Raw genomic sequence first — 22,819 nt, forward strand, 5'->3', positions numbered from 1 at the left:
GCTTGTCACCCACAGAGCAAGTTTTGTACAAGACACTACAGACTTTCTACGGAAACTTAAAAACATAGACCACCTTCCCAGCAACACACTCCTAGCCACCATGGATGTTACCAGCCTATATACCAACATCCCACACCAGGATGGCATCCAAGCCTGCCTTACATATCTACAGGAACAAGATTACAACTCAGAATACAGGCCCAAAGATATTGATGACCTTATACACTTCATCCTCACACACAACAATTTCACTTTTAATAATCTCACAAGAAAACCATTCTCTCTCCAATCTCTCAGTCCTGATCCTCAAAGGAAACCTACAAAACACTTCCCAGAGACGAGCCTATGAGCTCCATTTCATCAACCTGCTGGATTCTAGAGATCATGAACTAAACATAGACATTGGATTTTTGATACATTATAATCTGCCTGGCAACTGACTCCCCAGCCCAGCCCAGCCCAGCCCAGCCCCTGGCTTGTTTGCTTTTCATTCCATCCAGGAAGAGCACACACCAACTGCTGAAACTTCCTTAGCCTGATGAAGGGTTTTTGAACTCGAAAGTTTACTTAATAACTATTCTCCAACTATTTGGGTTGGTCTAATAAAAGATATCAAATTCACCCAAGGAACCTTGTCTGCCTATGTCCTTAGACCAACATGGCTACAACCTACACCCTGCAACATTTATTGCAGCATTCAATAAATGTAACTGCTTGTTACAGTAATTGTGACATAACTACTAATTCAATGTAACCATTCGGGAAGTTATTGTTTTACTGTGAAGTCTCAGCGGATCTCTTGAAACAAAGATGAGCCATCTGAACTAAGTGGGCTTCAATAAAACACAGATATGTAACTGTGCCTTCCAGACACATATTTCTACAAAAATGCTATCTTTTTTTTCTGTTCACCCTTACCCAATGAGGGCAAATTCTGACATATGCCAGTGCCTTATAGTTTTGCATGAGATGCTACAGCCATCCCTTTAAAAAAGAAATTGAGTTTGCTTCACTTATTCTGTTGTCCTCAATCTCCACTGAAGCTTTATGAAAAACCTTTGCTGCTTATTAAACTAGCAACAAACTCACTTTTATTATCTTCCAGAAATATGCTGTTAACATTTTGTTTTTCTATTATAATTATGTCAATTTTTTTTCTTTCTTTTTTTTTTTCCTTCATTCTTTTTTGTTACATTTGCTGATCATTCAAATGGGAATGTCACTTATAGTTAAGGCAGGTTGTTCTTAATTTTATTTTTTGATCTTTTGTCTTTTCAACAAAGGCTGATATTTTAAAAGGGAACTAAGGGCAAATACCAAAAGGGACTTAGGTGTTACAGTACTAAGCACTGTAAAAACTAGAGCTAGATGTAAAAATATAAAAAACGTTGGGGTCATAAACAGAACTTAGGCGACAGAACTTAGATGAGTGTTAGATGCCCAAGGCCAAAACTGTAATCCAAAACACTCCCACAGCACAGTAGTGGCAAAACCTCGGACGTGCCTAAGTTGTCCTGAGTTGCCTCATTTTTCTCAGCAATTTTCCTGGTAAGCATTTACAGCTGCAGTTTGGCACCTGGTTGAGAAAGCTGTCTGTGGCCAGAAATGTATGGAAGGACATGGCCTATTGTGGTAACTGTGGTTTCTTGTAGATTTGGGGGTATCAATTTCTGAGGATTTTAAACAGGACTTGAAGGCCTTAAATATATATAATGGGTTGTCTATAAAGATGGTAGAGATCAATTGCTCTCAGAGTCCACAGGGGACAGGACAAGAAGTAATGGTCTTAAACTACAGGAAGAGAGATTTAGATTGGATATTAAGAAGAACTGTATAATTAAAAGGGTGGTTCATCACCAGAACAGATGACCTAGAGAGGCTTGGATTCTCTATCACTGGAAGTTTTTAAGTGCCAGTTACACAAACACTTGTCTAGGATGGTTTAGACAGAGATAATCCTGCTCCAAGCAATGGATTGGACTAGATGACATCCTGATGTCCCTTCTGGCCCAACTTTCCTATGATTCTATGATGCTTGTCTATCTTGCCATTGATCTATGAATTTTTACATCTCTGAATAGCAATGGGGTGAACCATCATGAACTAGCAAATAAATTATATCTATAATTATATATTTATATAATAGTCTCCTGTGGCTAGGATGGAATCATTATAGACTACCGGCTAAATCATCTGGGTTATATAAAGCCTGTAACACCTAATGATGGTTCTAATTAAGTGAGCTAAGCAGCCTAGCAAATAAGACTTTCTAACACCATCAGCCCCAATAAGCAGCAAATTCCTGCCTTATTAATAGTGTAATATATGCTAAAACAAAAGAAGCAGTATAGCCACATAAGCATGGCAATCTGTCTGGGGAAATATACCCTGCTTTTCAGCAATGCTACTTAATCCAGTCAAGACAGCATTCTCCCCAGATTAAGTAGCATTGCTGAAAAGCAGGGTATATTTCCCTGCTTCCAGTACCCAAGGTAGCTCATTCAGAGCTAACTGGGTTTTATCTACACAGAACTTCATTGTAATGGGTAGCCCTCTCCTAGGCTATGGACAGAAGTTACACATAAACCAGTTTAAGTGATCAGAAACTGGTTTAAACCTGTAACGGAATATAAATTCAGTGCACATAAACCAGTTTGAAAATGGCTGAAACTGGTTTAAGATAAACTTGGTTGAGTGTAGTATCAGACTTAACTGATTTGGGTCAAACCGGTTTATGAAACTTCTGACCCAGACCCCTTCCTGGTTCAAGTTAAATCACAGACCCCCATCATCTCAGCATTTTGCAGCCCTGGGCTGGGCTGTGCTGTCTGTTCCAGAGAGCAGGGCTGGACCTGCCCTTCTGCTCCCTAGCTGAAGCAGCGAGGGCTGGAGCACTGGCCGGCTCACTGGCCCCTCGTCTCCTAGGCAAACCCCTGCTGGAATCTAGGGCGTCCTGCCCTATTTACTTAGTGCTGGCTGTGACTGTGAACTACAAATCCCAGAGGCACCTGGAAGCAGGAAGAGGAATTGATAAGCAACCCTGCAAAATCCTGCTACTGTGCGTCTGGACTGCTAATCCCAGAGACCTTGAGGCAGCAGTAAGAGGAAGAAAACACACAGCCCCTGCTGACTACATGTCAGAGAGTCATGCTCTAGTGCCCCCCAGCTCCTAACATAGCTGCATTTCCTGAATCAAAAGTGAATGTCCATTCATTTGCTTATTGGTTCAAGCTTTGCAGTTTAGATTAACCTGCAAAGACTGAACCAATTCAGCCTCAGGCTTTTTGACTGTCTGTACTTAGCCCTAAGGTTCAGCTTAGGGCTACATCCTTAGGCAGTGCAAACTTGACATAGCTTTATTGATTTCAGTGGACCTGCATGAATTTATACCAATCTCTGGTAACCAATGAATCACTGGCTCATTTAAGTTTTTGACTCTCAGTCCTGTGCTTGTTCCAATAGATAATTCAACCAAAGGAGATTAAGAGATCCAGTAATTCAGACAGATCATGAAAAGGGCATCTGCCACAATGTTCTTGTATGACTCATAAGGACCCTGTATTATTTATACCTTGCTCATAAACAGGTGACCTGTGCTTAAGAGTCTTTTTCTCTACACTGCAAGCATACTACTGTGTAAGGAAGCATCCCCTTAAGCACTCTGCATTGTTCCACATGAGCTGCCTTTTAAACTAGAAGCAAAGTGCTGAGCACAGGTTGACAGCACTGCTGTCAGAAAGGTTAAGTTTGTGGCATAGACATGTCCTAAAGCTTCCAAGAGGCATATATAAATATAGCACTGAAAATCACCTTAAATAAAACAATTTAACTGGACTCATATGAGCCATAAACATTGTCTTCATTATGAAGTTGTCTTTACTAGTCTCTATGGCATACTTGTAGCAGGAAATGCTTGGATAAATACCTTGTATTCTCTCCCCACTCCACTCCTTTTGTTTACATAACAGTAAGACCTACAGCTAAATGAACATGGCATTTTTAAAGCATGGTTTTCACAGATTCATAGATTAGTAAGGCTGGAAGGGACCTCAAGAGATCATCTAGTTGAATCAGGGATTGAACCTGCCAACTTGGTTAAAAATAAGAACCTAAAGTTATGGTTTTAAATCCACTTTGGGGCACCTAAAGAAATGATCTAATTTTTAAAAGTGCTGAGAAGCCAGAAACTCTCAGGGAGAGGACAGTTCTTTTAGATGGGACACAAGTGAAGGTCCTGATAATTTATAGTCATTAAGGATTCTAAACGCAGGGATATTATTAGCGTTTGTGTCCTAATAAAATTCCAATTGTGTTAATTATATCCTGGCTATCCAATTTTCTTGGCGATTTCAGCTGTACGGATTGTTCTTCTCCTCTTAATTTACAAACCTGAAAGCACTCTGCACCTAGGCAACTCTATTCTGATTTGACTGTGCAACTTACTTGAGAAAATTACACATGCACATAAACATTTGCAGCAATCCCAGCATTTTCTGTCAAACTGTTCTGTAATGTAAATGTATGTTCCTGATCTGCACCCAAGCAGGTGTATATTCTAGTGTTGGAAGTATTAAACTTAGTGCAATGGCGATTATCTGATCTTCAATTATCTGAAAATCCCTGTTATACTAGGAAGGTCATGGCCACCTGGCATCCATTAATTACAATGATATCTTCTGTATTACTTGAAATAATTAAATACGTTCAATTATATTAGATCATTAGATATTTGAAGGTATACCACGCTTGGAAAGTGTTCCAAGTCCTTTGGGTGAATGTTGCTATATAGAAGTAACATATTATTTAAGTATTATTAATAACAATGTTAACATTGGAAGATAAAGGTGCCCTCCACAATGAAGAGATGGGTTTTAGTCCATACTTAGATATCTATTTAAACGAAAGAAAGTTTTTGGAAATATTAAAGCAACCGTTTCTCAAACATCAGATAATTTGCTGAACAAAACATGTATGATGCATAAAATGATCTGAAATTTTCCAGCTTTATTTTCAGATACTTAGTTTGAATATTACATCTTTGACTACTTGTAAAAAGCTCATTTATCTAAGCACTTCTGATCTGTGGCATTTTAAATAAATGAGGTCTCTGCATAATTAAATTGTCTTGGTTTTAATTACATTCCCTTGAGTTTTTTTAATTACTTCGCAACTTGAGGAAAGCCTCATTGTGAACATTGATCTGAAATCTCTGATGTGTTTAATAACGTCAGGCAAAAAAAATAGCTGCAAGGAAAGAAACCTTATTAAATTATATTTGCAGGCATTCTTATTTCTTTCAATAAGGTTAATATCAAACAGCTTACCTTGTCATCTAATTTCCGTGCACTGAATGAAAGTTCAACATAGTCATCATTGCCAGATAATTCCTCAGCAATCACCTAAATGGAAAGTTACATTTGAGTTTTGCATATATAATAACAGAAAAAAATGAGGAAGGATGCCATTTATTGAAGAGTACTCTAAGAACCATGTCAGGAGGAAAATGACAGTCGCTTGCCAAGAAATTGGCAACCTAGCTGGCATACATACCAAAATAGGTAATTTTCCTCATTTTGCTTCAAACTGAGTAGAAGGACATTTTCACACAAATTAATTATTTCTAAGGGGGGGAAATAAATACAAGAGTGGTTTGGATCTAAACTTAGAAAACATCATGCTGCTATTTTTAAAGATTTTAAGATAACATTTATACACAATTTCCCATAATAAACTGGAAGAAATAAAATAACATGTGACTAACTACCTTGAAATTCTGGTTGTGTCTATATAAAGAGACTTTTGCTACTATAGCTAAACTGGCAAAACCAATTAGCATGTACATAATTTATATCACTATAAAAGTTCATAATACTGGAATCATGTACATATGCTGTACCAGTGTAAGTTTTACCAAAACTTGCTGGTAAAAGCAAGTTTCTATAAATATAATCATATCTATTCTAGCACTTTTATTGGTATAACTATGGGTATGCACAGATGTTACACTTAGATCAACATAAGTAAGGTTAGGTTAGGTTGATTTAAGTGCTCATTTGTACAGATGTTCAGGGAGTTTCATCAGACAAAAAATGACTGGTCTGATCTAACGAATGTCTGCACACACTGGAGCGTAGCCCTGGGGATGGGAAAACCCAGCCCTGGGAATGCACTCTTCCTACCCCTGACTGGGATATTTTTAGCCCCTCATGCCCAGAAAGACAACCCCTTGCAGATACCCCCACAAGACACACGAGCCCCCCAAACCTGCCAACTCCACCCTGATCCCACTCACCCCAACTTGGATCATGTTGCTGGCACTGGCAAACTTGTGCACAAGTCAGACCCAATCTATGATTATATGGCTTTAAGTAAGCTGTGTGAGTTTAGATCAAGTACCGTGAACATCTATACATACCCTTAGTCAGTAGCCCCACTCTGTCTTTCCACCACAACTGCACTGCCAATGAAACATTTAACTGCTCACCAGGCTTAAAACAGAGCTAAGACATTACACCTGAAAATACTCAAAATAGCTAACCGTCCATAAAATCCTCCCCCAGAACACAAACCCCTGAATTTTAGAGCCCACATATTTTATAACTATTCGTGTTTGTGCCCCACCCAGGATTAAACCATTCCTATGTTACAGAGCTCATATTCTTGGTAGATACATGAGAGTTCAGTGGTATCCTTCGTACCAGCTATGGGCTGCCTGGGTCAGACTAGGAATCAATAGAATGCAATATCACCCTTCCACTGCTGAGCTGTATAATTCCTTTCCTAGGAGTTGTCAGTGCTACCTTCAGCCTCAATAAACTGTTTCAACAGCATCTGCTGGAAGTCTTAGAGAGCCAACATTTTAAAAAATGGAGGATGACTTGTGCCTGTATAAAAATGGCCTTTGTTCAAACAAAGTAGTTAAAAAGTGTTATATATGCACAACCCCTTAAATGTGTAGAAAAATACTATCAAATGTGTATGCACAAATATTTACTGTGCGCAAGTCAGACATGAGTAGCTGAAACTGAAGGTAGGTACAACTGAGGGTAGGTACACTTAACATGCACTAAGTGCACAGAAAGCAATTCAAAGCTATAACAGAACAGATATTCACAGCACTCAAAGCACTTTAAAATGGCAGATCCTGCTCTAAGTTAACCCTTGATGGATGCAGTATGAGACTAAAGTGCTTTAGGTTAGAACACTTTTTTGAATGCCTGTACTACATCTATTGTGCTTGAATGCAGGTTGCATTCTGCTGTCATCCCAGGAGCCCTCACTGGGTGGCTTACTAGTCTGGGCTGGCGCCCATCTGCTCTGAGCAAGCAGCAGCCTAGCCCTGCCCCCAGGCTGTCACAAAGGGAAGACAGAAAAGGCTTGTCTCCACCCTGCTCAGCCATGCGGTGAGGTGGGGAAACACAGCTTCTCTGATGTGTGGATTCCACCCTGCTCCCCCCCCAAGTTTGTGAGCTCAGGTCTTGGGGACGGCAGGATAGGGTCTGCATGGCAGAGAGGCTTTGTTTCCCCGCTAAGTCCCAGTTCCCAACATGGTAAAAACCAGCAAGGCAGCTGTATAATACAGCTCCTGGCTGTAGGTGTCACGAGGCTGGGGGTGGAGGAAAAGGGAGGCCCCCCACAGCTTTCTGTATGGGGTCTTGGGTGGGGGTTGAGCTAGGTTTGCATGGCAGAGGGGCTCACTCCCCACCCCACCTTTGCCCCAGCCTTTTAACAGCTGCATCCATGAGCTGCAGTGTGGGGGTGCCCAGCTGGCTTTTTGCCACACCAGGAACTGGGGCCAGGCAGGAAGGGAGGCCCCCTGCCATAAAAGCCCCTTCCCCTCAGCTTGCTGGCTAGGGTTTCGCGGGGGAGGCCAGGCTGGGTCTGCATGGCAGGCAGGGTTCCTTTCCATCCTGGCCCAGCAAAAAGCAGTGTGGGAAGTCCCAGGCTAGGGGGGTGGGGCTGGCTCTGGCAGCTTCCCTGGAGGCATGCAGGAGTGCCCCTGGCATGCTGGCATTGGCCAGCCCAGACAGGCATCAAATCCCCCCCACCAAACAGCAAATGTCTGTTCAGTTTATTCCCACTCTAACTTATAGCACTTTAAGTAAAGTGCAACAGTTATAGCACATCTGTCAGAGGCTTTCTGAATGTCTGTATTTAGCCCAAATATTTCTTCCAGGTAATCTACTGGCTAGAAGGATCATGTAGGATACATCATCATTAATATACCTGGGATTTGTACACCAAGATTTAGGTTTCAGTAATATTTTATAACTAAGTTCCAATCCTCTAACTAAAAGTGATGACAGACCTTTAACAACAGTTGTTAAAAAGTGATTATTTTATTTCACAGTAAAAAAATAATAATGTATTGATTAGATATGCTAGAGATAGTGGTATAATAATGATAATAGCAAACTTCTCTGGTAAGTGAAACTTACCAGTTCAATAAAGGATACATAACTTGACAGTATTTATGAAAAGTCATGAAATTAACTTTGGTAAATTCAGTATATCACAGATGCTTGGTATGTACCCTGGGACCAAAACAGATTAGTAATATTTATTTGTGTTTTCTCTGTTGAAGCAGCAAGCTTTTCATATTATTTCTGTCTGAGTTCAGCTGTTCCCAGTGTGAGTAAAGTCCATCTGTTTTGTAATAACTTTGGCTAAGAGCCAGGATATGTAAAGTTTGGCCCAGGCTTTGTAGATTTCATAGAGGTGCAGGGCAGAAGGAACCATTCAGTCATTCAGCCTTACCTCCAGTATATCACAGGCCATGGAATTTTGCCTTGGAAACCCATAACAAACAAACAAATAAATAAATACATAATTAAATAAAAATATTAGGCCCAATGACTTTAGTTCAATTAAAGTATTTTGGTTGTTGAAACTAAACTAAACTAAGGTCATCAAGACTAAATTACTGCATGTGTTATGCAGGAAATTTGAGAGACCAAGGTAGCACCAATAACTATGTCCTTTGTCAGGGACCTAATTATGTGAGACATGCTAAGATAACCCAGCAGGCAAGGTATGTCCCATGCTGCCGAGAGTGGACCCAATCTGATCCGACCTTTGGAAAAAATCCTTTCCTGGCCTAAAATCTTTTGCTGTTTGGCCCTGAGGATGTAAGCTAAGCACATCAACCAGTCGCCTAAGTAAGACAACTCTACAATATCACAGAACAGGTCCACCCTGTCTGTCATCTCGTCTGCAGCTTTGTCCAATCTCTGATGCTTTGGAAGAGATCAAAAAAACCCATGCTATACATCTGACCAATTTTGCTCCACAGATAAAAAATCCTTTCTGACCTAACAAGCAACAAACAGAAAGTGTAAAGCAAAAGATCTGATTAATCACTGTCTCAATGCAGAGCTGACAGTGGTATGAGTGTTATGAGGAATAGGAAATCTTGTTCTCCCCATGGCTGTGGAAGAAAGAATACATTTAAGAGATTCATATAGTCCAGGAGAGGAGAGACAGCCATGAACACCTAGCCGCAATGGCGACATGTAGGGGGTATGTGGAGGTGCACGTGCACCCCCTGAGAGCACTGGTGCACCCCCTGACAGCAGCTTTCCCAGGCAGGGGGGCAGGCAAGAGTGCTGGTGCCCCCCTCGAGAGCGCCGGCCAGAGAGTGCACTAGGAGAAGTGGTCCCTCCGTGACCAATCCCACCAACCTGGAAGTGCCAGTGGCATGCCTGGAAGTGCCAGCGGCGCGCCACTGCCAGTTGCAGGTCAGTGGGATTGGCCATGCCCCCGCCCCCCGGCCTGTGGTATCAGCCATGGGGGGACCCCCCCGAGTCGCTGACTGTGTGCTGGGGAGGCAGGTGCCCCCCCCCCGGACTCAGGAGGCACCAGTCGCCCATGCCTAGCCCCAACCTGGATTAAAGCTTACCTATCAGAAAGATATTTAAAGACTTCAAGCACCAGGGAAACAAGTAGACTGACTGTTAAGATATCCCAGTGTTTTATCCTCATCCCTATGAACTAGCATCTCATTTCTCAGGTGAATTTTTCTAGTCAGCATCCAGCCATTGGACATTGTTATGCACTTGTCAGCAAAACTGAAAACCTTCATTTTAAACTATGGGTTTTATGTGTAAGTACCAATACACAAGGATCCAGCCACTTTATCCTTCTCCTTAATAGGCTGATCCTATCAGCCTCATGTTATAAGGCTTGCTTTTCAGTTCCTGGATTAGTTTGGGGCCCTTCACTGAACTCAGTATTTCCACATCCACATGTTAATAATTGTCAGATAATATTCATTTAATGTTAGTCTTTTAAAACTCCTTTAGTGTAATTATACTACATTTTCAAACTGAAAGATTATTGTGACTTAATAAAATGGTATTTCCTGATTTGACAATATCAAAACGGAACCCATTTAGGAAATCGTAAAACATTTTGCACCCAATTTTTTTTAAGTTAGTTGTTTCATTGGACTAATCTTGTTTTGTGAAAAATTTCTGGCTTCACAAAATTTGCATTTTTCAGTGTTGGGTTTAACAATAAACCTCTTCTATGTAATGTTTCACTGGAGAATCTTGAAGTATCACACCAATCATCTAAGGCTCTGAACAAGCAACACATTTGTAGCGGCATAAATTACATAGACTTTGTACACTGATGAAAATTACACTAGGATCTGGAGCAAACAAATGAGCAGCTATGGGGCAATGGCTCAGAGTAAGTGGCTATTACAGTGCCTTGGTACTTGATAGCAAAGGAAAAGGTAAAATCTGTTTGCCTTAGACCAAATGATTACCCCATGATGGAACTGGACAAATGATACCTACACACCAGTGTAACTTACACAGTGTAGATTAACTTTTGATTCTCATGGTCATTTTATATCAGATTTAAGTAAATTATACCAGCATAGAGTTCTTGTCTTATTTCTATGTCTTCATCTTCTTCAAAAACAGTTAGTTTAGCATTTTTGTTCACCAGAGAGATTCCCACTTGTAAGTGGTAAGCGTTGTGCACATTTCAAGGTGTTTATGAGTTTGTGTTCATGCATATAAATGTATACAGTATACTGTATGCACAAGCTCAGAACCTGTTCTGTTCATAGGTAATTTTGCTGATAATTATAGTTTCATTTTCATAGGCTTCGTTCCCAACATTTTGTACCCTCTATAATGTGTTCAAATTTTCACTGCAACAAGTTAACTATTACGAAAAGCTGGATAGCAATTCAAAGGCTTTAATAAAATATTAGAAACAAGTCAAAAGTCCCTTTCCAACTGCTTAATGATTTTTTCCCCCCAACACACATTAAATGTTTCTCTCTACATCACTGTATTAATATTCCACTGCTTTGGCATGAAAAGTCAATGACATTATATGATCTATCAATTTGATTTTAGAAATTAGAAAACAGACAGAAGTGAAACACCTTTAATTTTGCCAACGCCTTCATACAGAAGCTTAATTTTATACACAGTAAAGTTAATGAAATTACCCTCATGTGGAAAATTAAGCACATACATAAGTATTGTATTTACCTGAATAGAAGATGACCACCTAATAATTAGATTCTATATATGGAGAAAGTGTATAAATGCGTTATAATTTTCCAGAAATCAAATCTAATTATTGGAGGTTTGCCTTCAATTTGTCCCCCTTCCACTGCTATAGCAAATAAAATAAATTTGGGAGATCAGAGGACTGCTTTAATCTATGCCCCCCCCTTCTTCCCCCTGCAGCCCCTCTCCTGCCCCTTTACTGTCAGACCCTGCTTGCCCTGAACACATGGAAGTGAGAAGCAAATTTGAAAACAATGGATGCGTCTACATATAGCTTTTGTGCATTAAGTTTAGTGCTTAGATAATCAAGTACTAAATCAATATGCAGTAACTGGTGCTACTGTACGGTAGCACTTGTGCATGGGTTTTTACAGACATTAACTGCGCAGTAGCTTAATACTACTGTACAGTAGTAGCATATTAGCATGGGTTTTGCCCGGCACCCTACTGCACAGTGTTATTAGACTAGCACACAGTTAGCATCTCATGTAGACACACCCACTGACTTTGAAATAAACTTACCTATAATAATTCACATACAGTCAAATTATTAATATATTTAATTAATCAAAAAACACACTGTTAAAGAGCAACAGCACTTTTGTGCCTCCTTATATAGTACATATAATATATACATTTTAATTTTTTTTTAAGGAAAATTTTTCATGTTCCAGGTCAAATTAGCTAAATAAGGTCCAAATCCATTTGAATCATTCAGGAACCATAGGTGGCCCTGCCACTGGCAAGTATCTTCCACCCAGGCCTGGGGCTTCAGAAACTTCCAAATCCTTTAGCAGGCATCCCACGTGCAGGCCCAAGCCCAGAAGCTTGGGGTTCAGTTGCCTCCAAGTAAACTATATGTGATATTGTACAAAGCCAAAGGCAGTCTACAATATTTCAAGCTATGGTGACCCCCATAGTTCAGCACAGCTCAGTATGTGTGGGTACTTCAAATATCCCCCACAAAAGGAGCCATGTGTTAATTAGCCCACCACTAATGACTGAAATCAGCTGTTCTTGTCAAAGTCCTGGGGTCCTCCAAAAATGTATATGCAGATAAGATGCAGGACAACTTGGTCCACCTCTACCTCAAGATGGGTGGGGCCACACTAACTGTATGAGACAAGCTGAGATGAGGCGTGAGAGGGATTCTGGGTGAACTGTTTGGGACCTGTTTGGTGATGCTTGCCAGATGTTTAAGGCTGGTGAAGAAACAGGAATAATTGCAAATGAGAAAGAAAAGTGCAACTCTGCTATTGGAGTGAAGAGGAAGTAAAAATGTATTCAATGTAGTGGCTCATCATGACTTGAAAGAGAGTCTGCGCTGAAGAGGAATGAGCACAATGCACACTACCACATATCTTATTCAGATGGATTATACTAACTTATACTTATGGTAAATTTCCATCAGTATATCTGCCCAACGTCAGGGGAGATATCATGACCCCAAAGGCAATTTTCCCAGGGTAAGGTCTATACCTTGCACTCGGGGCAGGCTGATCCCTGTGAGCTTCCTAAAATGCAGAAAACTTGACTGTACAATTTTGGGGTAATGGGAGACTACATTCATGCTTTTCCCCTGGCTTACTCCTTGGCCCTTTGACTAGGAGCAAGTGAGACTTAGGAGCCTCTGAACCCCAATGTCTCCAAGCTTGGGGCTTGCACGTAGGATGCCTGCCATGGATTTGGAGAGTATCCAGAGCCCAAGGCTGATGGGTCTGAGAGAGAGGATACTTGCCCGGTATAGAACCACACACAGAGTTGAACAAGTGAGCTCTGCTCAGTCAAAATTTGGAACTTGACTAGTGGGCTTTGCCCAATATAATTCGGAACTATGATTTGGCCCTGGAAACAAAATTTTAAAAAGAAAAAAAATGTTTGCCCAATATGGGCCATGTGTTTTATAGTCATGCTCAGTGCTGGGTGCATTTAAATCAGCTTCCTAGTTGGTTTCCATTAGTGTGCACACACTGCTTTTGGCAGCAGTTAAATGATAGACAATGCATTCCATAAGGTTTTTTGTATGCAAATAAATGATAGGGTTGTTTTTCCTCCCATGCTGATTAAGGGGAAAACTGTCTAATATTTGAGTAAATATAGTTTTTACAAAATGAAGGATTAAGTACATTTTTAGAGGATTCAGAGCTTGGATTAGAAGTAATCAAATGACATTTTTTCCCACAACACAGATTCCTTTATGTAGATACATTTCACAGCCCTTGTAAGTTTCACACACTACTTTCTTGTCATTTGTGTATTGTAAATATTTGCCAAAAACATTTAAATTGATCAGAAGGATCCAAACATTTTTCAATTAAGGGTCAGACTGACAACTTTGCAGGATGCTTTTATGGAAAATTAGTCACATTAGATCTTTTTAAATACAACAAAAAAATGTATTTAAGCATGGCTTACTGTTATGGATGATTTCCCTGCTGTGTTCCCATGTTTCAGTAAGGATTTGGAGAGTTTCCTCTGTGAAACAATCTGTGCAAGAACCAAAACAAAGAATAATTAAGCTCTGTAGTAAATAAGTAGAATGTGATTTGATTTATATTTGATAATAATAATTAGTTATACTGTGGTAATGGACAGGAATCATAATCAGGGATCAGGTTCCCATTGTGTTAGGCACTGTACAGATAAATAACAAAGTAGATAGTCTGTGCCCCAAAGTATACATTTTTATTGTTGTAGTTGTTACTACTACTACTATTGCCACTTGTATTACAGTAGCTAATGGAGGCCCAATATTAGTACAGGAAATTATTGTCCAAGCACAGAACTAAAAGATGTTCCCTTTGTCAGAGCTTACAATGTAGCATTGTGTGTGTGTCTGTGGCAGGGCTGGAAGGGAAGGGACCCCAGAGGATAATTACCAAGATGCCAGGCTAGGCTGCAGTGTTGAAGAAAGGGACTTGGGGGTTATACTTTCTGCAAACTGGGTATGAGTAAGCAGTGTAATAGTGTTCCATAAAAAGCTAATAGCATACAGGGATCTGTTAATAGGAATGTCAAATGCACGTGTCTAGAAATTATTCTGCTTTTCTCTTTAGCACTGGTGACACACACCTGTACTGCTGTGCCCAGTTTGGGGCATCACACTTCAGGAAAAGAGTAAACAAAGTGAAAGGGGGAAAACAAAAATGATTAGGGGTCTAGAAAATATAACCTATATAGCAACCAAAGATTGGGAGAATCTTCCATTTTTCCATCTTCCAGTCAGGGGACAGGACAAGAAGCAATGGGCTTAAATTGCTACAAGGGATATTGAGTTAAATATTAAGTTAAATGTTAAGTTAAATTTCTAGTTTCTAACTCTGAGAGTAGTTATTCACTGGAATGGATTATCTGGACATGTTGTAGAATCTCTGTCATAGAAAGTTTATAAGCGCAGACAAAGGAAATATTTGTCTCAGATGGCTTAGGCTAGGATGATTCTGCCTTGAGCAGGGAGTTAGACTAGATTACCTCCAGAGATCTATTCTAGCCCTAGCATGAAAATAGTGCTGTTCTTTTAGGCTAGGGACAGAAATTACACATAAACCAGTATGGCTAGGGACAGACATTTGACATAAACCAGTTCAAGTAATCAGAAATTGGTTTAAACCTGTAACAGAACAGATATTCAATGCACATAAACCAGTTTGAAAATGGCTGAAACTGGTTTGAATTAAACCTGGTTGAATGTAGTATCAGACTCAAATGATTTGGGTCAAACCGGTTTATGCAATGTCTGTCCCAGACCCCTTGCTGGTTTAAGATAAACCAGACTCCTCCAGCATCCGGGCATGCTCCCTGGGCTGGGTGGGGCTCTCTGCTCCACAGCAGGGCTGGCCTCTCCCCTCTGCTCCCTTGCTGAAGCTCTGGCAGAGACTGCAGGCATCTGTCTGGCTTCTCCCTGCTAAACAGGAATTATTCCCCCCACCCCTCTGCTTTACACAGACACATCTCAGCATTACCTAGCAGACCACATGCTGGCTATGGTCCGTGCTATGGGAGAGGACAAAGGCAGACAGGCTTTTTGGAGCTAATCAACAGGCAGATTAGGGCTGCTCTAGTACCCCCTGGCTTCTAGCCTGGGCCACTGCAAGCATGTGCCTGCGTTTATGCACTCCAGAGGGGATACCTTTGTGATTACAAACTGGTTCAGCCTAGCCAGGTTAGAGTAATCTACAAAGATTGAATCAATTCAGGCTCAGGCTTTTTGAATGTCTGTCCCTAGCCCATAAGTGACTGGAAACCAATACAAATCTGTAACATAACAGATATCCATTGCACATAAACCGATTTCAAAATGGCCACAATTGGTGTAAAATAAAACTGGATAGATGTAGTATCAGACTGAACTGATTTAGTTTAAATCAGTTTATTGAACTTGTCCCAGATCCCCTCCATATTCAAGTTAAGGCACAGTCCCCCAGCATGTCAGGATGCTTTGCACCTCCCTTGCAAACCTCCTCTTGCAGGGTGGGTGGGCTAGCCTTGGCCCAAGCTATCTGCTCCAGCCAAGCATGGTGACATGCTCTAGTGCCCCTTGGCTTCTGGTCTGAGCCACTGCAGGCATGTGGCTGCATTTCCAGAAACAAAAGCAAATGTCTGTTCACTTGCTTATCAGTTCAATCTATTCAGCTTAGACTAACCCGCAAAGATTGAATTGATTTAGCCTTAGGCTTTTTGACTGTCTGTACTTAGCCTTACAGTCACTTGGGTAGGCAGTTGCCCATTGAAGTCAGACATAAATAACAAGTACATCTACTGCTGTAGTCGTAATAATTGTGATTGATAAGATGCAGCAAGAACATTCATAATTTTAAAAGGTGGCTGGCATAATAGAAAGTGTTGACATGAATTCTCTCTTTTGTGTATCACTGATATAATTCTCTACATGTATGAGGTTTGTTCAATGAGTACAAGTAATGCAGATGAGATTGCCGTGTCACAGCAGGAGTTTAGCAGTGCACTTCAGAGTCAAACTCTTTCAATGATTACTCACTACATCTGCTTACATCAGCTGACATCTGTTTCTTGGTTTACTCGTCTGCCAAATGGGTTCAAGTGAAAACTCACTGATCTCTAGTGATTTCTGTAAGCCTTACCTTTTTTAAAAACTTGTCAGAAATGTTCAGATGAAAAGTGATGTAGAAGTACAAAATATTATTCAATTATTGGTTCAGTGAATGATGGAACAAAGAGTGTATCTTCTGCATGAAGACAGAAAATTCTCTTCCTGCCAATATGCCCTCACTCATTTCCTTAAATGTACCATCTAAATCACTGATGTGCAGTTGAACTCGGTTAAAAATCAACAATCTGTCATACCCATGGTCAGTTGTTTATCCTTATTCAGTCTCCTTTGGGAAGATCAGAGTTTTTCCCCCAGGACTATTCCTCAACTTCTGGACTTAAGCTGTGGTACAAATTATTTAAAGTTCCAAGATGCACTGCAGAGAGGAATAACTTGAAACACCAGAGTCTGTACTCATGTGGCAGCTCCATGACTCAAAGTATAGCAAGAGGAATTTATTTTGATGATCTTATCATTAGGTCATTTTAATGAGACAAGCTCTGTGAGCTATTAGTGTCATTTTGCCACAGTGAACACTCTGCATATGTAAATATGTGTATGTGTGTGTGAACACCCACACATTGTTAATCAAGTGGCCAGTAAAATGGATCCATCTGGCAGCTATATGCTTGCATCATTGCCTCAAATACTAATTAATGTTAAGATTTGTAGACTATCACCAAAATAACTGACAAGAAATCCATTTTTTTTGTAGCAATAAATTGCCTTTTTTGTTTGTGTGGAGAAAAATGACTGCACAGCTGAAATTGTCACATTTTGGATTCCCAAGCAGAATTATAGGAAGCATTAGCTATCTGCAGTAGTGTAAGTACGGCAGGGTAAGAGGGACACTGGCCCCAGGTGCTAACTTCAAGGGGTCATTCATATGGTCTCTTCTTCCCCAGGAGTCTTTTCTAGGGTAGGCTGGTGCAGCTGGGCAGGGGTAGCAGCAGCAGTAGCATGCTCAGTGGTGCATCTGGAGGGTAGGAGGCAAAGTGATGGTCCCCTGAGAGGCGTTGCCATGGGAGGTACAGCCCTGCCCTGGGGTGGGGGCAAAAGGGGCACCAGAAGCAGCTTTTTGCTACCACCAGGTAGCAACCTGTGCCTCAGTGGCAGCAGCCCAAACTCATGTTGCTAGAAGACAAGTAACTGCAATAGCAGCTGCTGCTCAAATAAAGAGACCCCCAGCAGGTAATATTCCCCTTTTTCCTTTCCAAGCACAATTCCTGCCCCTGTCTTCCCTGCCTCCCTCCCCTCCACCCACCCCCACTCCACCTTAGGCACTGAAGGAGGAAGCAGCTGTTTAAGTTCAGAGTTACAAAGAGATGGCTGAACTTGCAATGTGACTAAAAGGAGGGCATTTATCATAGGACTTTTGCTTGTCAGATAGCTCCAGTTTGACTCTTACTTCCAATTCCCAACTGAAAGCTATACAGAAAAATGTGTTTTTGCAACATGGAACTAAAGAAGTGTAGAGAATAAGTCAATCTTCTTTTTCTAAAACACAGATACCAGAGTCTGGTGCAGGGCTCTGAAGTCTGAAGAGCTGTGGAAAAGGCACTTAGGAGGGGACATGAGCACAATCTTCAAACACCTGAAGGACTGCCATAAAGAAGAGGGGAAATCTTTTTTCTCTTCTGCAGAGAGCAGGATGCAGAACGGTGGCTTGAAGTTGCAGTAAAGTAGTTTTGAATTGGATATCAGGGAAAACATCTTCACTTTTAGAACAGCAAGGCAGTGGAATAGACTGCCTAGGGAAGTTATATAATCTCTATCAACAGAGGTGCTCAAGAAGAGCTTGGGTAAGCACTGATCAGGGGTGATCTAGAATTAGCTATGCCTATCCTGTACTATGGGTATTTCCTATGCTTCTGGGATTTGTCGATTGCAATATGGGGCCAGGAAGGAATTTTTCCCCCCTCCTATTGCTATGTGTGTTGGGGAGGGGGCAGGGAAGGTTTGTCTTCCTCAAAAGCATTGGGTGTGGCCTGCAACCAACATTGGGGATTTTAATTGGGTTGTGCCAGTGCTCCTGGGTCCCATAAACCTGGAGATTCCTGGCTAGAGGGTCTTGCCTTTCCACTCAGGGACAGACTGATCACAGTATTTACCATCAGAAAGGAATTTTACCCCATAGTCAGATTGGTACAGACTGTAGGGGTCTTTGCCTTCTTCTGTAGTGGGGCATGACCCTCTTCCCTGGATAACTCAAGTGTGTTTATAAAAAACCCTTGTAGCATCAGAACATTGGCCACTTGTGTTTCCCTTCTTTACCAATGGCAGGCTAGGGTGTTATAACTCATGGCTGTGTCAAGGTTAACTGTTTAGTTTTGCTAATAGGTTAGACAATAGATTTGTATAGAATGGTTTGGATAGGGATGATCCCGACTCGGTTGAGAGGTGGACTAGGTGACCTATGAAGGTCCCTTCAAGCCCTACTTCTCTGTGATTGTATGATTTAGAGTATCCATTCATGAGCTCCCAAGCTCCAAACAATAGAGACTTAACAGGAGGTGAATCCACACTTATACTCTACTTCTGTGTCAGCAACGTTGTTTCAGTCTAAAGGAGGATCCAGTAGGGGTACAGTGGCACAGATGCACACCCTTTTCAGTTGAGGCTGCAAATCCCCAAAGCAAGTAAGAATCCCCCCTCCCTTATCCTCCACACTCGCTAATCTCTGCACTTCACAGGTGATAAACCTCCTTAATGGTCTTGCTCTTCCACTTATCAGGTTTCTACCACATGTACATTGTTTGTTGGCTGCCTAATCATTTCTCTTATATTCTGTTTTTATTTACACATGGAATTTTATGCAAGCCTTGTTCCATCTACTGTTTAGCTCTGCTGTGTTTGCTTACCTACCCTGTTAAACCTGTTTCCTGAGTTTTGATCCTGTCTTGACAAGAAAACACCAAATCTGCCAAGCTATGCATTGATGGCAGTGGTTTTAAGATGTGCTCAAAAGTAGCTTTGATAAAATTCTATGATCACTTTTATCACTTTTAACATATGCCAAGATAGAACCTCTGAAGCAAGGCACTAAAAGTCACAACAACTAATCAAACTGGCATCTAAAGCTCAAGAGATACCCATATTAAAAAGAAAAAAGATTTACTAGCTGTGAGATGCAAAGATTACTGATTTATGCCCTTGCTGTATGACTGTACCAATATATAGCATTTTTTATGATGTTAGCCACATTGGAGGGCTTGATGCACTTTTACTGCTTTAACCATATTAATGCAGTTTTAGTTGTACAACTTTCTAGACCAGGGAAGGCATTACTAAATTATAAAATATGCCTAATGCTTATCACTGAAAAAGTAGTACACCTTTGCCATCATCTTTCCACCAACTTAATTTTTGTTGTAGGCACACAATTCCCCAAAGAAAAATCTTAATGGTTGTTGATTCTACCCCAATATTTACATTTATCATTAATTATTCTGATTCAACTCTAACAACTGCCCATGCTTATTTTCCCTCTCAAGTGGTCTCAATTCTACGGTTATATCTGCCTTCCCCACCAACAGATTACGTTTTTCATAACATTTCCATTTTCCATACTTAGAGCCAAATGAAGGGCCTTTCTGCTATTGATTTCCAGCAGGATAGCAATCAGCCAGTCAGGACAGGACACTGAAAAATATCAGTGCCCACTAGAATAATATAAAGGGTATTAATGGTCTTGTTGGAAAGATCTTATTGATGTTAGCAAATGGTTTAAAAGTGACTCCGTGTGTGGTGTCTGTAGCTCAGTAAAATGTAGTTAGAATAATTATTTAAATAAATAATAAATAATTATAATAATAATTAATTATTTATTTCTGCAAAGCTGCTGCCCAGCCACTCAGTCTCCAAACTGTACCAGTGGGATTATTCCGTCCTAAATTCAGGGTTTTGCACTTGTCCTTGTTGAACCTCATGAGATGGATTTCTTTTGGCCCAATCCTCCAATTTGCCTAGATCACTCTGCATCCTTGCCCTACTCTCCAGTGTATACTAGTCCCCCTAGCTTGGTGCCATCAGAAAACTTGCTGAGGGTGCACTCTATGCCATCTTCCAGGTCATTGATGAAGTTATTGAATGAAACTAGCACCAGGAACAACCCCTGGAGCACTCCACTTGATACCGGCTGCCAACTAGGCATTGAACCATTGATTACTACTCTCTGAGCCCGATGCTCCAGCCAGTTTTCTATCTACTTTACAGTTCATTCATCCAGTCCATACTTCCTTAGCTTGCCTGTGAGAATGTTCTCCTTTTTCCCTTTCTTAAATATGAGCACTATGCTTGCCCTTTTCCAGTCATCTGGGACCTCTCCTGATAGCCATGAGTTTTCAAAGATGATGTCCAGCAGCTCTGTAATCACATCACCCATCTTCCTCAGCACCCTCAAGTGCATCCCATCCAGCCCCATGGACTTTTACACATCCAGCTTTTCTAAATAGTCCTTAACCTGTTCTTTCACCACTGTCAGCTGCTCACCTCCTCCCCAAATAGTGCCACCAGATGCAATAGTCTGGGAGCTGACTTTGTCTGTGAAGACTGAGGTGAAAGAGGGATTGAGTGCTTCAGCCTTTTCTGCAGCCTCTCTCACAAGGTTGCCTCCCACATTTTCCCTGATTTTCCTCTTGGTACTGACATGCTCATAGAAACCCCTCTTGTTAACCATTGCATCCCTTGCTAACTGCAACTTCAGTTGCACTTTGGCCTTCCTGAGTTCATCGCTGCATGCCAGAGCAATGCTCTTATACTCCTCCCTAGTTGTTTGTCCAAGTTTCCACTTCTTATAAGCTTCCTTTTTGTGATTTAGTTTAATGAAGAGTTCCCTGCTATGCCAAGCTGGTCTTCTGCCATATTTGCTAGTTTTCCTGCTTATCAGGATGGTTTGTTCCTGCTCTCTTAGTAAGGCTTTTTAAAGTACAGCCGGATCTCCTGGCCCCTTCTGTCAGACTGGCTTCCCAGGGGATCCTGCCCATGAGTTCCCCGAGTGAGTCAAAGTTTGGTTTGCTTAAGTCCAGGGTCCTTACTTTGCTATTCTCCATCCTTCCTTTCCTCAGGATCCTGAACTCAATCATCTCACGGCTGCTGATGCCCAAGTTGCCATCCACTAACTACATTCCCCACCAATTCTTCCCTGTTTGCGAGTAGCAGGTGAAGAAGAGCATGGCCCCTAGTTGGTTGCTCCAGCACTTGTACCAGGAAGTTGTCCCCAACACTCTCCAAAAATTTCCTGGATTGCCTGCACACTGCTGTATTGCCCTCCCAGCAGATGGCAGGGTGACTGAAGTCCCCCATGAGAACCAGGGCCTGTGATCAGGAAACTTCTGCTAGCTGTTTGAAGAAAGCCACATCCACCACTTCCGCCTGGTCTGGTCATCTATAGCAGCTCCCACCATGACATCACCCTTGTTGCTCTGACCCTAATGCAGAGACTTTCAACAGGCCTATCTCCAATTTCATATTAGAGGGCTGAGCAATCATATGGCTCTTTTACATAAAGTACAACTCCTCCTCCTCTTCTCCCCTGCAAGTCCTTACTGAACAGTTTATACCCATTCATAACAGTTCTCCAGTCATGTGAGCTATCCCACCAAGTCTTTGTTGTTATAATCACATCATAGTTCCAGGACTGTACAAGGACTTCCAGTTCTTCCTGTTTGTTTCCCAGGCTCCATGCATTTTGTCACAACCCAGTGATTTTGGTGCCTCGGCACGATGGAATTTTCTTGCCACATGACAGCCTCTTGCACAGCAAGGGTTTTTGCTGCACAGAAGAACCTCGGTGCAAGAGAGTTCCCGCCAATTTGCAGGGTGCATTTCTTCTTTGCAGCACAGAAATGCACGGTGCAAAGAGTTCCCACTATTCGAATGCAAATTTGTGTCCCGCTATTGGCTAGTTCTAAATTATTCCTACGTGGCGGCTTGTAATTGGCTTGCTAGCCGTTTAAAATTTTGTGCGACTTCCACCCAAGTTGAAGAACTTTGAGCACGCTGCAGAGTGCCTCTAAAGAGATCTGACTTGCGGCTAGCTGATCGATAGACTGATCACCTATCGATCCTTCTTCCCGTCGCCGAGCGCAATCCCAGACGTACCCTTTTCCAGCCGGCTTAAATTTCGGACGGATTAACTGGCTTGGGCCTCGCCAGCTGGAACAACTCGCATAGTTGTTCAGACGACCGGACCATCTGCGTCGCAACTACAAGCGGC

General features: G+C 41.4%; 1 protein-coding gene and 1 non-coding gene across 5 annotated transcripts in view; one reads left to right on the plus strand and one right to left on the minus strand.

The window, feature by feature from the left end:
• CPNE4 (copine 4) overlaps nt 1-22,819 on the minus strand; it is a 350,544-nt gene that overhangs the window by 134,972 nt on the left and 192,753 nt on the right. For all 4 annotated transcript variants that reach the window (XM_006020621.3, XM_006020620.3, XM_006020622.3 and 1 more), the window contains exons 4-5: nt 13,950-14,021; nt 5,325-5,399 (exon numbers count right to left, since the gene is read on the minus strand). In XM_006020621.3, coding sequence (XP_006020683.1) covers nt 5,325-5,399; nt 13,950-14,021 — 147 coding nt within the window. The remainder of the gene's footprint in view (nt 1-5,324; nt 5,400-13,949; nt 14,022-22,819) is intronic.
• LOC112549774 lies at nt 12,947-13,115 on the plus strand. Its single transcript, XR_003093297.1, has one exon. It is a non-coding gene; the product is annotated as a U1 spliceosomal RNA (small nuclear RNA).

This window comes from Alligator sinensis, unplaced genomic scaffold (genome assembly GCF_000455745.1).
Source record: "Alligator sinensis unplaced genomic scaffold, ASM45574v1 scaffold54_1, whole genome shotgun sequence".
Classification (NCBI taxonomy): domain Eukaryota; kingdom Metazoa; phylum Chordata; order Crocodylia; family Alligatoridae; genus Alligator; species Alligator sinensis.